The sequence below is a fragment of the Mustela erminea genome, chromosome 14 (assembly GCF_009829155.1).
Source record: "Mustela erminea isolate mMusErm1 chromosome 14, mMusErm1.Pri, whole genome shotgun sequence".
NCBI classification, from domain to species: domain Eukaryota; kingdom Metazoa; phylum Chordata; class Mammalia; order Carnivora; family Mustelidae; genus Mustela; species Mustela erminea.
This window is the reverse complement of record NC_045627.1, coordinates 39,313,448-39,330,825: the sequence shown is the minus strand read 5'-3', so window position 1 is coordinate 39,330,825 and position 17,378 is coordinate 39,313,448. Positions and strand designations below refer to the sequence as shown.

The 17,378-nt window shown below is 36.5% G+C and overlaps 1 protein-coding gene across 7 annotated transcripts in view; it reads left to right on the top strand.

The window, feature by feature from the left end:
* CFAP70 (cilia and flagella associated protein 70) overlaps positions 1-17,378 on the top strand; it is a 108,700-nt gene that overhangs the window by 23,505 nt on the left and 67,817 nt on the right. For 5 of the 7 annotated variants that reach the window (XM_032312520.1, XM_032312521.1, XM_032312517.1 and 2 more), the window contains 5 exons: positions 3,185-3,364; positions 7,877-8,059; positions 9,703-9,797; positions 10,761-10,860; positions 12,475-12,609. In XM_032312520.1, coding sequence (XP_032168411.1) covers positions 3,185-3,364; positions 7,877-8,059; positions 9,703-9,797; positions 10,761-10,860; positions 12,475-12,609 — 693 coding nt within the window. The remainder of the gene's footprint in view (positions 1-3,184; positions 3,365-7,876; positions 8,060-9,702; positions 9,798-10,760; positions 10,861-12,474; positions 12,610-17,378) is intronic. The other 2 variants (XM_032312518.1, XM_032312522.1) reach the window with 2 other exon arrangements.

Here is a 17,378-nt window from a genome sequence, read left to right as displayed (position 1 = left end):
AGTGTAGGGCTTGATCTCAGGACACTGAGATCATGACTTGAGCAGAAACCTAGAGTCAGATACTCAACTGACTGAGCCACCCAGGCACCTATTTTCAACTTCTTGAGGAACTTCCATGTAAGGACCTATTTAGCCAGAGTGCTTCCATCTGGTTAAACAATAACTTTGTTGTTTAAAACTTAAACCGTCCCTGCTCCCCTTCCCCTTGGGGACTTATTTAAAAACAAGTTCTGGAAACCAGTCCCAGGTAACAAAGCCCAAATACAAGGGTGGGTCAGGCCAGGTGGAGACATCCGATCAGTGGGGGGAGGGGGGGCGCATACTGTCTCCCTAGTTACCAAGGAGTATGGGCCCCACCCTTTGGGCACCTTTTGGGTGCCAGTTCTGACCAAGGTGATAGGCTGGTTCAAATATCTACTAGGGAAAATTGTAATTCAGTTGGTCACTTATGTGTGACCTAACATGACCATGCAGCTTTCTCTGTGTGTTACAATTTCATTGGCCACCTGTGCATGGCCAGGCCCAACCACATGGCTTTTGCCCTTAAAAGCTGGTCTGTGAAGCAGAGAGAGGTTGCCCTCTCTGTAAGAGGCGCGGCCCGAAACGTTCGGTTTGATTCTTGATGCTTGAGCGAAATAAAGATTTGCTTGACCTTCGCTTTGTATCAGTCTCGCTCCTTTAATCACAGACTCATTATTGGGGGACCTAACATTCCATACTGTTTCCCAGAGCACCAATTTGCATTCCCACCAACAGTGTAAGAGGGTTCCCCTTTCTCTGCCTCCTCACCAACATCTGTTTCCTGAGTTGCTAATTTTAGCCATTCTGACTAGTGTGAGGTGTTATCTATTTCATTGTGGTTTTGATTTGTATTTCCCTGCTGCTGAGTGATGTTGGGCATTTTTTTTTTCACGTGTCTTTTAGCCATTCATGTCTTCTTTGAAGAAATATCTATTCATACCTTCTGCCCATTTCTTGATTGGATTATTTGTTCTTTGACTGTTGAATTGGATAAATTCTTTATAGATTTTGTGTACTAGCTCTTTATCTGATACGTCATTTACAAATGTCTTCTCCCATTCTATAGGGTGCCTTTTAGTTTTGTTAATTATTTCCTTTGCTCTGCAGAAGTTCTTTATTTTGATGCAGTCCCAATAGTTCATTTTTGCTTCTGTTTCTCTTTCTTCTGGAGACATTTCTAGTAAGAAGTTGCTGTGACCAAGGTCAAAGAGGTTGCTGCCTGTGTTCTTCTGTAGGATTTTGCTGGATCTCCCTGTCTCACTTTTAGAACATTCATCCATTTTGAATTTATTTTTTTGTATGGTATAAGAAGATGGTCCAGTTTCATTCTTCTCTATGTGGCTGTCTAATATTCCCAAAAACATTTGTTGAAGAGACTTTTTTCCATTATATGGAAATGAAATTCCATACAATTTTCCATTGTATGGAAATATTCCTGCTTTGAAGAAGGTTAGTTGACCATATGGCCAAGGGTCCATTTCTGACTTCTCTATTCTGTTCCATTGATCTATGTGCCCGTTTTTGTGCCAGTGCCATACTACCTTTATGATTAAAGCTTTATACTGTAGCTTGAAGTCCAGGACTATGATGTGTCCAGCTTTTGTTTTCCTTTTCAACATAACTTTGTCTATTTGGGGTCTTTTCTGGTTCCATACAAATTTTAGGATTGTTTGTTTCAGGTCTGTGAAAAATGCTGGTGTTATTTTGATAGGGAGTGCAGTGAATGTGTGTTAGGTCCGTTATTAAATAAAACGAGACTGAGACAAAGTGGAAGTTATTTAAAGCTTTATTTTATGATAAGTATTAGAGGTTAGACTGATTGGTCAGGGGAATGAGACTGAGACAAGGTGAAAGTTATGCAAAGCTCTATTCTATGCTAAGCATTAGAAGTCAGATTGACCGGCCAGGGCCGTCTCCGAAGAGAGCAACCCTTCCCCAACTTACAGACTACCTTTTATAGAGCAAAAGTCTGGCCACACATAGGTGGCCAATGAGATTGTAGTCATGTTAGGTCACATGCAGGTGGCCAATTAAATTACAATTTACCCTATAGTAGCTGTTTGACCTAACCTATTACTCTGGTCAGAATTGGTGCTCAAGGTTGGCACCCGAACAGCGGGGTTTACATTCTTTGGTGGTTAGGGAAAAAGTATGGTGTTTCTTACTGATTGGATGTCTCCACCTGGCCTGACTCGTCCTTGTATTCTGGGCCCTGTTATCAAGAACTGGCCAACCTGGCCTTGTATTCTGGGCTCTGTTAGTAGGAACTAGCTGACCAGACTGGTTTACTGGTTTCCCAGACTTGCTTCTAAGTAAGTTTCTCTGGGGGGAGGGAGGCAGGGTCAGTTTAAGTTTTACTGCACAAACAACAAAATGGCTTTTAACCAAGATGGAGTTGCTCTGGCTAAATAGGTCCTTACAAATAGGTCCTTACAAAGTGCAGATTGCTTTGGGTAGTATAGACATTTTAACAAAATTTGTTCTTCCAATCCATGAGCATGGAATGCTTTTCGATTTCTTTGTGCCTTCCTTAGTTTCTTTCAGAAGCATTCTATAGTTTTCAGAATACAGATGTTTTACCTCTTTGATTAGGTTTATTCCTAGGTATCTTATATAAAGTTTTTGGTGCAATTGTAAATGGGGTTGATTCCTTGATTTCTCTTTCTGCTGCTTCATTATTGGTGTATAGAAATGCAATAGACTTCTGTGTATTGTTTTTATATGCTGTGAGTTTGCTGAATTCCTATATCAGTTCTAGCAAGTTTTGGGTGGAGTCTAATTTTTAAAAAGTACTACATTTAAATTACAAAAGTCATCACAGAATATAAACTGGCAAAAAAAGGCAACCCAATGTCACTTGTGTGAAACTACTATTAACATTTCAGTATAGGACCTTCCAATCTCTCTTCTATATGTATTTGTATACCTATGTGACCTCAGTAGTAGAGGGGAAAGGCCTCTGCCTTAGGAATAAGATTCTTATCTCAGCTATAGTTCTAACTCATGGGACCCAGAGAAAGTTATTTGAATCCTCTATGTGGAAATAAACTTGACCTTCTTATCTTGAATAGTAATATGAGATACAAATAAGATAATGAAAAAAAGGGGAGGTAAGAAGGTCTCTGGCATTTTCAAAATGCTGCATAATTTTATTCTTTTTCAGCAGTGCAGTCTTGAAGTTAAAGTGTTTGTGGCAGAACCCTTACTGACCACAGCACAGATCTTAGGAGGCAATCTACTGAAAGTCACATTGGAGGCTGCCTACTCTGTGCCTGAATCTTTCGTTCCAGTAGGGCCTATGCAAAACTACATGGTTGGTCTGCAAGTTCCATCAGCTGGAGAGGTAAAGCCCTCTTCCTCACCTGCTAAGATTTCATTCAAAGCAAGCTCTATTAATGGCTGAGATTTTTTTAGGTTTAAAAAAAAATAAAATTTACTTCTATTTTATATGTAGATATCTACAGTTTAACTATACATAATAGTATCTATTACATATAATTTATGTCAATAAATATATATTTATGGTGGAAAATATGTAAAACATTTTAAAATTGACTATTTTTAATGTGTTTCTATACATTACTTTTATGCATATATTTTGTGGATTTTGTACAGTGTACTTAATTATACAAAGCTTTCTCTTAATTTCAGGTTATTTTCTTAGTCCAAATTTCTTTTCTTTTCTTTTTTTTTTTTAAAGATTTATTTATTTATTTTAGGGACGCCTGGGTGGCTCAGTTGGTTGGGCGGCTGCCTTTGGCTCAGGTCACGATTCCAGCATCCTGGGATCGAGTCCCACATCGGGCTCCTTGCTCGGCGGGGAGCCTGCTTCTCCCTCTGCCTCTGTCTGCCAGTGCTCACTCTCTCTCTCTCTCTGACAAATAAATAAAATCTTTAAAAAAAAATTATTTATTTATTTTAGAGAGGAGGAAGAAAGAGTGCAAGCGTGTGGGAGGAGGGGCAGAGGGAATTGGAGAGGGAATTTCAAGTAGAGTCCCTGTTGATTGCAGAACCTGACAAGCACCACTGGATCTCATGACCCTGAGATTATGACCTGAGCCAAAATCAAGAGTCAGATGTTCAGCTGACTGAGCCACCCAGGTGCCCCTATAGTCAAAATTTCTATGGAGTGATTGTGTTGGATTTTTTGAGGCTTTTGGTAGAGATTCCCAAATTGCTTGCTACAAAGGTATAATTAGTTAATACTGTCATCTATTTCATTCCATCTACATTTCAGTGGGAATGCTTCAATTCCTCTTCACCATTTAATTCCCACCAGCAGTATAAAGACTTCTAGTTTCTCCATATCCTCATCCACATTTATTATTTTTTGTTTGGTTTGGTGATGATACCTATTCCAATAAGTGTGAAATGACATCTCCTTTTGTTTTAGATTTGCATTTCCCTAATGACTGATGACACTGAGCATCTTTTTCCACCCCTATATTGCCATTTGTATATTTTCTTTGGAGAAATGTTTATTCAAGTTCTTTGCCCATTTTTGAATCAGGTTGTTTTTTGTTGTTGAGTTTTAAGAGTACTTTATATATTCTAGCTATTAATCCATTTTTGTGAAATTTTTCTCCCATTTTTTATTTTGTTGCAGTATTTTTTGCTGCACAAAAATTTTAATTTTAATGGAGCTCAGTTTTTCTATTTCTTTCTTTTGTTGTCTTGTGTTTTTGGTATCATGACCAAGAAATCATTGCTTAATACAATGCCATGAAGTTTTCCTCCTGAGTTTCCTTCTAAGAGTTTTATAGTTTTAGCTCTTATATTTAGGCCTTTGATTCTTTTTTTTTTAAGGTTTTATTTATATACAGATCACAAGTAGGCAGGCAGAGAGAGGGGGGCGGATGCAGGCTCCCTACTGAGCAGAGAGCCTGATATGGGGCTCAATCACCCTGGGCTCATGACCTGAGCTGAAGGCAGAGGCTTAACCCACTGAGCCACCCAGGCACCACTGGCCTTTGATTCATTTTGAGTTAATTTTTGTATGTGGTTTAAGGTAAGGGTACAACTTGATTTTTTTGCATGTGGACAATTAGTTTTCTGCATCATTTATTAGAAAGACTGTCCTTTCTCCACTAAGTGGTTTTGGCATGCCTTATTTTGACAATTTTTGCCAACATTTTTTTTTAAAGATTTTATTTATTTATTTGACAGAGAGGGACACAGCAAGAGAGGGAACATAAGCATGGGGAGTAGGAGAGGGAAAAGCCAGCTTCGCACAGAGCGGGGAGCCCCACATGGGACTCAGTCCCAGGATCCTGGGATCATGACCCGAGCTGAAGGCAGATGCTTAACAACTGAGCCACCCAGGTGCCCACCAACATTCTTGTTTTTATGGAGGAGCAGATTTTCAGAGGTCTTTACCATTCTAGAATGCCTCTCCTTTACAAAAGTTTTTAAGCTAACTCAAACCACTAGAATTGTTGAATTATATGTATGACTATTTTAAATTTACTGGAAACTGCAAAATTGCTTTCCATAGTTATACCAATTTATATTTCCATCAACTATGTAGAGAATACCATTTCCTTCACAATATTGCCAATGCTTGCTATTTTCAGACAGATTTTGCTAACCTGCAGTTAAAATGATATCTCATTGTTTTAATGTTCATTGCAATTGTTATTAAGAATATCTAGCATGGGGGCGCCTGGGTGGCTCAGTGGATTGGGGCCTCTGCCTTCGGCTCAGGTCAGGATCCCAGGGTCCTGGGATCGAGCCCCGCATCGGGCTCTCTGCTCCGCGGGGAGCCTGCTTCCTCCTCTCTCACTCTCTGCCTGCCTCTCTGCCTACTTGTGATCTCTGTCTGTCAAATAAATAAATAAAATCTTAAAAAAATAAAAAGAATATCTAGCATGTTTTTATTTAAATGGTGGATTATGTAATTTCCTTTTCTATAATTTGCCTATTTATATCTTTATCAATTTCCTATTGCAAGTATATTTTAGATAAATTATATGTAGGAATGTACCCATATTTTAATCCTTTGTGAGATTTAAGTTTGTTTTTAAAAAGGTATATCACAGGGGTGCCTGGGTGGCTCAGTGGGTTAAAGCCTCTGCCTTCAGCTCAGGTCATGATCTCAGGGTCCTGGTTTCAAGCCCCTCATCGGGCTCTCTGCTCAGTGGGGAGCCTACTTTCTACTTCTGCTCCTCTCTCTCTGCATGCCTCTCTGCCTACTTGTGATCTCTGTCAAATAAATAAATAAATAAATAAATAAATAAATAAATCTTTTTTAAAAAGGTATATCATAACTCCCATATAGATATAAAATAACAAAGAGGATATAAACCAAAAAGAGCTCAAAGACCTCAACGTGAGACAGGAATCCATCAGAATCCTAGAGAAGAACATAGGCAGTAACCTCTTCGATATCAGCCACAGCAACTTCTTTCAAGATATGTCTCCAAAGGCAAAGGAACCAAAAGCAAAGATGAACTTTGGGACTTCATCAAGATCAAAAGCTTCTGAACAGCAAAGGAAATAGTCAATAAAACAAAGAGGCAACCCACAGAATGGGAGAAGATATTTGCAAATGACAGTACAGACAAAAGGTTGATATCCAGGATCTATAAAGAACTCCTCAAACTCAACACACACAAAACAGATAATTATATCAAAAAATGGGCAGAAGATATGAATAGACACTTGTCCAATGAAGACATACAAATGGTTATCAGATACATGAAGAATGTTCATCATCACTAGCCATCAGGCAGATTCAAATTAAAACCACATTGAGATATCACCTTACACCAGTTAGAATGGCCAAAATTAGCAAGACAGGAAACAACATGTGTTGGAGGGGATGTGGAGAAAGGGGAACCCTCTTACACTGTTGGTGGGAATGCAAGTTGGTGCAGCCTCTTTGGAGAACAGTGTGGAGATTCCTCAAGAAATTAAAAATAGAGCTTCCCTATGACCCTGCAATTGCACTCCTGGGTATTTACCCCAAAGATACAGGTGTAGTGAAAAGAAGGACCATCTGTACCCTAATGTTTATAGCAGCAATGGCCACGGTCGCCAAACTGTAGAAAGAACCAAGATGCCCTTCAACGGAAGAATGGATAAGGAAGATGTGGTCCATATACACTATGGAGTATTATGCCTCCATCAGAAAGGACGAATACCCAACTTTTGTAGCAACATGGACGGGACTGGAAGAGATTATGCTGAGTGAAATAAGTCAAGCAGAGAGAGTCAACTATCATATGGTTTCACTTATTTGTGGAGCATAGCAAATAACATGGAGGACATGGGGAGATGGAGAGGAGAAGGGAGTTGAGGGAAATTGGAAGGGGAGGTGAACCATGAGAGACTATGGACTCTGAAAAACAACCTGAGGGTTTTGAAGGGGCGGGGGTGGGAGGTTGGGGTAACTAGGTGGTGGGCATTAGGGAGGGCACGTATTGCATGGAGCACTGGGTGTGATGCAAAAACAATGAATACTGTTATGCTGAAAAGAAATTTAAAAAAAAAGGACAATCTGAAGAAATAACCCATATATAAGCAATCAGGAATGTTGAAATGAATTTGCTAATAATTCTAAACTCACCATCAGCCACAGGGCAATAATCAATTACACCACCACTGCACAAAATATATTTGCATACCTATGGACAACAATAATTTGCATTATTATCAATTTTTAATAAATTAAATATTTATAAAATAGCACAAAGACAATGAAGGGTACAGGCTCCTCTGTAGAATCAGATAATCACAGGAGGAAGAGTCTGTTAGACAACACCCAACACTACACTGAAAAGATACTTCAGTAATCTTTTTTGTTCATTTTGAAGCCTTTACAAAATTTCCTGATGTATGATAATTTATTCTGTAGAAAGACTATCCCATTTTGTTCAAGAATGGAACTCTGAAGCTTGGAGGGGAAAGAGAACCTGTTCCCAGGCCCAAAAAATGGCCAATTGCCAACATTCTGGCTCCAGGAGCTAATTACATTCCTGATAGTTTCATTGTTGGTGGGCCCTATGACGAAGAAGAAGGAGAACTCAACCGCCCCGAGGTGAGATAATTGTGCAATTTTTTGGTGATAAACTAAGTGCACAGACAGATGCCAGAACATTTTTTAAGTCACTCTAATTTATGTATATTTGTTTTTGTTTAAACAGTTGTCTAATTCTGATGAAAATGTCTCCTGACTTCTTAAGTTCAACAAACAAAATAATTTATTAAGTTCAAATTTACTCTTTAAATTTTTAAATTTATTTATTTATTTTTAAACATTTTTTAAAACTTTTTATTTGATAGCGAGGGAGAGCATGAGCAGGGTGAGGGGGGGAATAGAGGGAGAGGGACAAGGAGACGCCCCACTGAACAGGGAGCCCTACTCCATTCTGGATCCAAGGACCCTGGGATCATGATGTGAGCCAAAGGCAAACGCTTAACCAGTTAAAACACCCAGATGCCACAGATTTATTTATTTTTGAGTAGGTAATAATATGAACATTGGTCATGCATATAAAAGCAAATATATCTACTGAAAGGAAAAAAGAAAGACTCACAAACAAAAGTATTTGGAAGAATGAAGTTTCCTTGCAAAGAGTGCAAAGGAGTAAGATTTCAGAAAGACTGACTTACAGACATTAGCATAGTAAAAGGGATAAAAACCGTTTTTCTTTAGGAAGTCTAGATTTATAGGAAGTATTCAAAACCCTATTATTTTCAGAACCAGAACCTGTCAGGAAGACACTATTTTTTTAAAAAAAAATCTCAGTTTGTAAAGTGTTTATTTATTTGTTTATTTTTACTTTATTTTTAACTGTTTTTTTTTCCACTAAGTATATAAAGTGCTTAGTCATATTGAGAGCAGAGAAAAATGTCATTTTGCTTTATAAACACACACATATATATACATACATGTATTCTTTCCCTATTGTTTGTTTGTTTACTGAAGTGATGACATACTCACATTTTGCAACTTGCTTTTTAGTGTGTCTTGGTGATTTTTCCACAATGCTATGTAAAGAACATTCCTATTCTTTTTCTTTCTTTGCACTTGTAATCTTTATAACATGACATTGTATATGGACATACTTAAATTCACTTACCAGTCTCCTATTGCTGGATGTTTAGGTTGTTGACATTATTCTTTTCTTTTTATTCTTCCCTCCCTCCTTCCTTCCTTCTCCCTTTCCTCTTCCTTCCTTCCCGTATTCTTTCTTCATTTCTTCTTTCATTCTTTCTTTCTACATCCTGTACTTGTAGAGAGCAGAGAAAATGCTGCAAGCATACTTGCAAATGTTTCTTGAATGAGTTAGTAATCGTTAGTAGAAACATTCAATAAAATAATTTGTTAAATGAAGATGGTTGAATTATTTTAAGTATCTGACTAAATATTTTAAATAGTTGGGGGCACCTGGGTGGCTCAGTGGGTTAGGCCTCTGCCTTTGGCTCAGGTCGTGATCTCAAGGTCCTGGGATGAAGCCCCGCATAAGGCTCTCTGCTGGGCAGGGAACCTGCTTCCTCCTCTCTCTCTGCCTGCCTCTCTGCCCACTTGTGATCTCTCTCTCTCTGTCAAATAAATAAATAAAAATCTCTAAAAAAAAGTGTTGTGATCCATTTTTAAATCCATTAAAAGAATGCCCCAAAGATTGAGCAGGATGAAGTTATGGTACACTGAGAAAACAAGTTTTTACTATTTTACAGGACAAGGAATTTAGGAATCAAGCAGAGAGCATAAAGAAAAGGATTATTTGGGACTTGGAAAGTCGCTGCTACCTTGATCCTCCTGCAGTGGTCAGGTAGGAAGAGGAAGGGAATATGTCTAAATACCAAAGATTGTAGGTGGGAAGAAATGTTACTTTTGTTAATTTTATCTATATTTGAGTTAAGGTAATCTGAGAATCTCTTCCATCATATTTGCTAATAACAGAGGCTTTTAGTATCAGTGGCTTAACCAAGGTAGGTTCTGATTTCTTTTCATATAAAACAAATTATATTTTTGTTTATATAAACATATAAAAACAAATCCAGAGCTGGTATATATGGTAGCTTCACAGTGTTATCAGGTATCTAGGCTTCATCTTTCTTTTTGTACCACCTTCTTTAACATGTGCCTTCCAACTCTCTTCTTTAACATGTCCCTTCCATCTTTTTTTTTTAATTTTTTTTATAAACATATAATGTATTTTTATCCCCAGGGGTACAGGTCTGTGAATCGCCGGGTTTATACACTTCACAGCACTCACCATAGCGCATACCCTCTCCAATGTCCATAACCCCACCACCCTCTCCTGACCCCCCTCACCCCAGCAACCCTCAGTTTGTTTTGTGAGATTAAGAGTCACTTATGGTTTGTCTCCCTCCTGATCCCATCTTGCTTCATTTATTCTTTTCCTACCTCCCAAACCCCCCATGTTGTATCTCCACTTCCTCATATCAGGGAGATCATATGATAGTTGTCTTTCTCCGATTGACTTATTTCACTAAGCATTATACCCTCTAGTTCCATCCACGTCGTTGCAAATGGCAAGATTTCATTTCTTTTGATGGCTGCATAGTATTCCATTGTGTATATATACCACATCATCTTTATCCATTCGTCTGTTGATGGACATCTAGGTTCTTTCCATAGTTAATTGCCTAACTGACGGCACCACCCAGGCATCCTTCCATTACTTTTTAAAGGAGAGGAATACTTCCCTTTAAATTACACTAATCTCATTTTTGTATATAATGCTAATGGACTGATTTTTGAATTGCAGTCTTCAGAAGCGAATTGCTGATTGTCGATTTTGGCCTGTAGAGATCACGAGAGTTCCTCTGACTACTGCACCCAAAGGGAAAGCTGCAAAATTTGATAAGGTTAATTTGTTTGCTTAAAAATATTTATATAAGAAAAGTCTGGTTAAATCCAACATTTTATTCTGCTTCTAATTCTGATACCAAAGGAGTGTGTGAACTGATGTGACTACTATCTAGAGTGACCATCCTAACCTGATATGCCAAGTAGTTTCCTGGTGTTAGCACTGAAAATCTCATATTCTTGGAAACTCTCCTGTCCCTGGCAAAGCAGGATAACTGGTCACTCTCACTCCCCATTGTTCACTAAAAATTGTTTAGACTTTATTCCCAGACATCCTATTTCCCTTTACCTTTTTATTATAGTTTTATAAAACCACACGAAACAGCCATTTTTATAGGTCACAGTAGTTAAATATTGGCAATATTTTTCAACCTAATGCATCTTCCTGAATTTCTTTTAGACATGCTACTTATAATATTTCAGCCTGATAATTAGAGTAATAGAACTCATTGATGTACTTTATTCTGAAAAGATCTAGCTTTGTGAGCCCATAACATGTTCTCTATCGTTTTATTTGTGCACGTCTGGTCTTTTCTGCTTGTTCATAAAATCTTTGATTGTAGGGATCCTGTCATAGACTGCTTTGTATCCTCCACAGCAATTAGCATGATTCATGGTATATGGGAGATACTTAACAAGTACTGAAATTATTTTATTGATCTTTAAAATAAAGCTTTTTGCATAATAAAAATGCTACTGCTAGTAATTATTTCTCCCTTTGTAATGTATAATGTACATTGGCTAACTTTTCTTAACAACACAATGTTATTACACGAACATAGGACTTTTTAATCTAATTTCTAATTATTATAATATGTGAAATCAAAGAAATGACTTGTAATTTTGTGAGGATTAAATGTGTTTTCTTTCACTAAATTGATTTTTTCTTTATTAAAGTTTTCTATGGAAAACCATACAAATAAAAATTGTGTGGTTATATTAATTAACATGTTATTCATCTTTGTAATGGGAGTTTAGATGAAATTAGAGATGACAAATAGATGATGGAAGACTATCATCTTGTCATCCATGGCAGATATTATTGATTAATCAAAACACTCTTTCTTTCTGAACTCAGGTAAGGATACAGAATCTTTCTCAATAAAGTAGTCTGAAACAAATCCACCAATTTATAAGAATTTAGGCATAAGTTAAAGTATATTTGTCATCACTGGTCTGGATGATTTGTAAGGTCCCTTTCATTAATAAAAATCTATAAACTAAAGCTAAAAGCGACAGCTTCTGAGTCTTTAACATTTTTGTTGTTTTTATTTTATAAAGCTTCACTTTTTCCTTAGAAACAACATGGTGAAATTGACTTTTTGGTTGAATACATATATTATCAATTAATTTGAGTATGTGTTGATCTAACTACTGCTTTTATTATTCTTTAGCACTGTGATGTGTATTATTTCAGTGATCATGGTATTATTAAACTCATTTTGAATATAAAGAAGTGTAGATCCAAAATATCTATGTAACTGGCCCAAAGCCAATAGTTATGTAGCATAGCTAGTTCCTAAAGCCAGGTCTTTGAATGACTAGGTCAGAGCTCTGTATCTTATGCTACATTGTGCTATAGCACTAACAGCTCTCTGGTTTTATTCCTTTAGGCTGATGATGAAGGTCAGCTTTCATTTCATGGTGTGGCTTATGTTAATATGGTCCCATTGCTGTATCCGGGTGTGAAGAGGATTCGGGGAGCTTTTCATGTTTATCCCTACCTAGACAGTACAGTCTATGAAAAGGTAAGAAAAAATTGTATAAAGGTATTATCCTAATTTATCCTTTATTTGTGTGTTTATTTAAATATTTAGCATACACATCTTTGCAATTGAAATTTGGGACTGGTTGCTATACTAAGGTATTAATCTTGCAGTCTGTCTGTCATTGAACCCTAAAAATGTTAGGATAATGAAAAGCCAAAAACTGGAAACAACCTAAATCTCCATCAACAGGTGAATAGAAAAACAAATTCTGTTGTTTATCTATATAATGAAATGCTACTCAGTGGTAAAAAAGGAATGAACTATTGATACCTGCAACATGGATGAATCTCAAATATATTATGCTAAATGAAAGAAGCCAGATAAAAGAGAGTACCTAATGTATTATTCCATTTGAATAGCATTCTAGGAAAATAGTCTGTTGTGATGAAAAGCAGACCAGAAGTTGATTGGGAACAGGAATAGAGCAAGGGATAGATTATAAAAGAACGTGTGGGAAGTATTAGGGATGAATGAAGTGTTAGTTATCTTGATTCTGGTGATGGTTTCATATGTGTATATATGTGACAAAATTAATCAAATTGTATAATTTAAATATGTAGTTTATTATATTTCAGTTTTACTCAGTAAAGTCAGATACACAATCTTTAGGATAATGAAAGAAGTCTATTATGTTAAGTGTGCAAAAACTTAAATCCATGAGCAGATTAATGAGCTACAATATGGTTCTTTCCATTTTCAGGTGTTAAAATGTTGAAATCACTTATCTATCTTTTTTTACCTATCTATATGTCTACATATAAATTGAGAATATATATATATATATATATATATATATATATATATATATATGTATATACCCCCCCCCAAAAAACAAAAAGTCGATTTTACCATGTTGTTTCTTAGGAGAAAGTGAGTCTTTATAAAACACAACAATAATAACAAAAACATATTACTGTTCCATCATTATTAGGACAGCTATTTTTCAATAATAGAGTCATGAAAGATCTATCATCTATTTACAAACCAACTGAGTAAGATTCTTTCTATATAAGTACCCTTTAATCAGAAATCACACTTATAGGGCTGTATCTTAAGAAAATAATTTAATAAGATCAGAAACTCCATATTCATAACAACTTTTTGGGATCTATAATAGTAAAAACTAAAAATAAGTTTAAATGTCTAATAATAGAGAAAGGTTTGGTAAATTATTATAAATAAAAATGATAAAATATGTGTCCATTAAAAAAGATAATTGTTAATGTTTTATAAATAGTTAAATGGACAAAATGAAAGCCAAAATGTTACATATAGCATAGATCAAAATAAATTCAAATGAGTTTATTAAAATAGTTAAATGTGAAGAATAAAAAGTAGAAGTGTCTATTAATGAAAAGATATGAGTTCAGGGAAGACTTCCTAGGCTTAAAAGCAATGAAAGATAATAAAAGATTAGATTACCAAAAAGGGAATAGCTTCTATATGTAGAAGAAACCCTCATAAACAAAATTACAATGTAACTGAAAAGCTGGGGGGAATATTTGAATACATATCTGAAAGTATTCCAAAATATAAAGCACCTTATCAAACTGATAAGAAAAACACACCAATTTTTTTAAAGGGTGCTGCTTCCTGACGGTGCACAGGAGAAGAAAGAGGCACAAACAAGTCAGCTGCAAGAGAAAGGGAGCAGGGGTTGACAGTAGAAAATACTCTCACCCAAACAACTCCTCAGTCCTGTATTTATTAGTTATTAGAAAGTAATCAACAAAGGAGCTGAAGAAGGCTATACATTAATCATATGCCTTGTAGATAAGAAGGAATAGGAATTATACATTGATTATAACTCTTATAGATAAGCAAGAAGAAAAGCAGGATATGCCTGGTCAAGCAGTATAAAATTTATAGTTGAGCAAGCACATTCAAAGGGATCATCTAATTAGCCACAAGTGGTCTCTGGAGTAGGGGAGATAACAGAAAAAAGAAGCAGGCAGTGTTCCACCCTGAGAGAGCTTGGCATCCCCAGCTGCTCAGCTTCAAGGATGTATATCATCCTCTCCCCCAGAGGCTTGTTTCCAGTATATGTTTTTCTTAAGGCTATATCTAAGCATGCTTGGTAACTAGTATAATTTCTCATGGGTTATATTTTAAGCAGTACGTTGTTCTGAGGGACAGTTACAAAAGGGCAAAGTACGTGAAACAGCAGATCACAAAAAGAAATGCCAATGGTGAATAAGTATAAGAAAAAACATCTGGCTTTATCTGTAATCAAAGAATTGCAAATTAAAATAATAATAAAGTATCATTTTACCTGTAAAATTAGACAATTCCTTAAAATATGATAATGCCCATTGATGGCAAAGATATAGTAAAACAACAACTCTCATTCACTGCTAGAAGTGTAAATTAGTATAAATTATCTACAAAAAAATTTTTTTTGTCAGTATGTATTAAGAAGTTTAGAATATTTAAATCTATTCCCATAGTATTCCTGCCTCTATGAGTCTATTTTAAGGGACTAAGTAGAATTGTGTCCAAATTTTACTACAAATTTTACTACATGAGGGCAATTTTACTACATTTGGCATCTGAGGGAAACAGCATATCATAATTGAAAGGTTATAGGCTTTGATGTTAGTGAGCTGCTAGTTTGAATTCTGGAACAGCCATTCACTAGCTGGGTGACTTCAGGCAAGTGACTAAGTTTCTCTCAACTTTAGTTTATTATTCATCAGTAAAATGTAGACAATGCTTGTTTCCTAGTGTTGTTTTACATTTTAAATGAGGTAAACTATCTGAAGTACTAGGGGTATAGTTGACACATGGACATTTTGATCTTTTACTTTTATTATATCCATATGGTTGGAGAATATTGTGTACACATTAAAAATTATCCTCATAAAAAATTTAAAAACATGAGATGATGCATGTGATTGTCTATTAAATTTCATTCAATATGATCACAACCTTTAAAAAATATGATCATAATTTTAAAATATATAGAAAATATTAGAGAGGACATCTTTCTGTCTATGTCTGAGGGAGTAGGTTGTCAAATTTTCTACCTCTTCCCCCCAAAAGCATCAGTAAAGATGGACAAATTGACAAAAAATCATTTCAGCATTCTAGAGATTGACCAAAGGCATCAACAAACTGAGAAGTATGAATGCATGAAAAACTATGGATTCTGAGGCATTATTGCTTAGGGCTGCTCCAAAAACTTCCCTAAGCTTTTCTCTACTCTATTCCTTTGTCTTAATCAGTGCAATGATTCTTCTAGAACAGGATAGGCTGGGAGGACTAACGACTTTGCTGCCATAGAAAATTCAAACAATTTGGAGCAGTGGGTTAAGGACTGATGCCCAGTGATGTTGTTGGTTGAAATGGAGATCCTGTGGAGAACAACCAGTATAATTGTAATGAGAGTCCCAGGAGAGAAGAGAGAGTAAGAGGCAGAAGTGATACATAAAGAAATAATGCCTGATCCAGATGGCCCACAGACACATGAAAAAGTGCTCAACATTACTTGGCATCAGGGAAATAAAAATCAAAACCACAGTGAGATACCACCTCATACCAGTCAGAATGGCTAAAATTAACAAGTCAGGAAATGACAGATATTGGCGAAGATGCGGAGAAAGGGGAACCCTCCTACACTGTCGGTGGGAGTGCAAGCTGCTGCAGCCACTCTGGAAAACAGCAGGGAGGTTCCTCAAAAAGTTGCAAATAGAGCTATCCTACGACCCAGCAATTGCATTACTGGGTATTTATCCTAAAGATACAAACATAGTGATCGAAGGGGCATGTATACCCAAATGTTTATAGGAGCAATGTCCACAATAGTTAAACTATGGAAAGAACCTAGATGTCGGGGCACCTGGGTGGCTCAGTGGGTTAAAGCCTCTGCCTTCAGCTTGAGTCATGATCCCGGGGTCCTGGGATTGAGCCCCACGTTGGGCTTTCTGCTCAGTGGGGAGCCTGCTTCCTCCTCTCTCTGCCTGCCTCTATGCCTACTTGTGATCTCTCTCTGTCAAATAAATAAATAAAAATCTTAAAAAAAAAAAACCACCTAGATGTCCATCAACAGATGAATGGATAAAGAAGATGTGGTATATATATATATAATGGACTACTATGCAGCCATCAAAAAACTCTGAAATCCTGCCATTTGCAACAATGTGGATGGAACTAGAAGGTACTATGCTAAGCAAAATAAGTCAGCCAGAGAAAGACAATTATCGTATGCTCTCTCTGATATGAGGAATTTGAGGGGGGGGTAGGTATGAAATGAAATGAAACAAGATGGAACTGGGGAGGGAGACAAACCATAAAAGACTCTTAATCTCAGGGAACAAACTGAGGATTGCTGGGGGATGGTGGGGAGGGATAGGGTGGCTGGGTTATGGATGTTGGGGATATGTGCTATGGTGAGTATTGTGAATTTTTAAGATTGATGATTCACAGACCTGTACCCCTGAAGCAAATAATACATTATATGTTAATTTTTAAAAAAGAAGAAATAATGTCTGGAAATGTCCCATGTTTGATGAATACATTAATCTACATATCCAAGAGGTTCAAAGAATCCTTGGTAGGATAAGCATACAAGAAATACAATATAGACATTATAGTGAACTGTTAAAAGACAAAGAGAAAATCATGAATTCAACAGGAGAAGAACAACTCATTGGTTATAGGGGTGCATGAGTGTAGTTAACAGCTGATTTTTCTTCTGAAACAGTGGAAGTTGGAAGGCAGTAGCATAACATATTCAAAGTGCTGAGTGA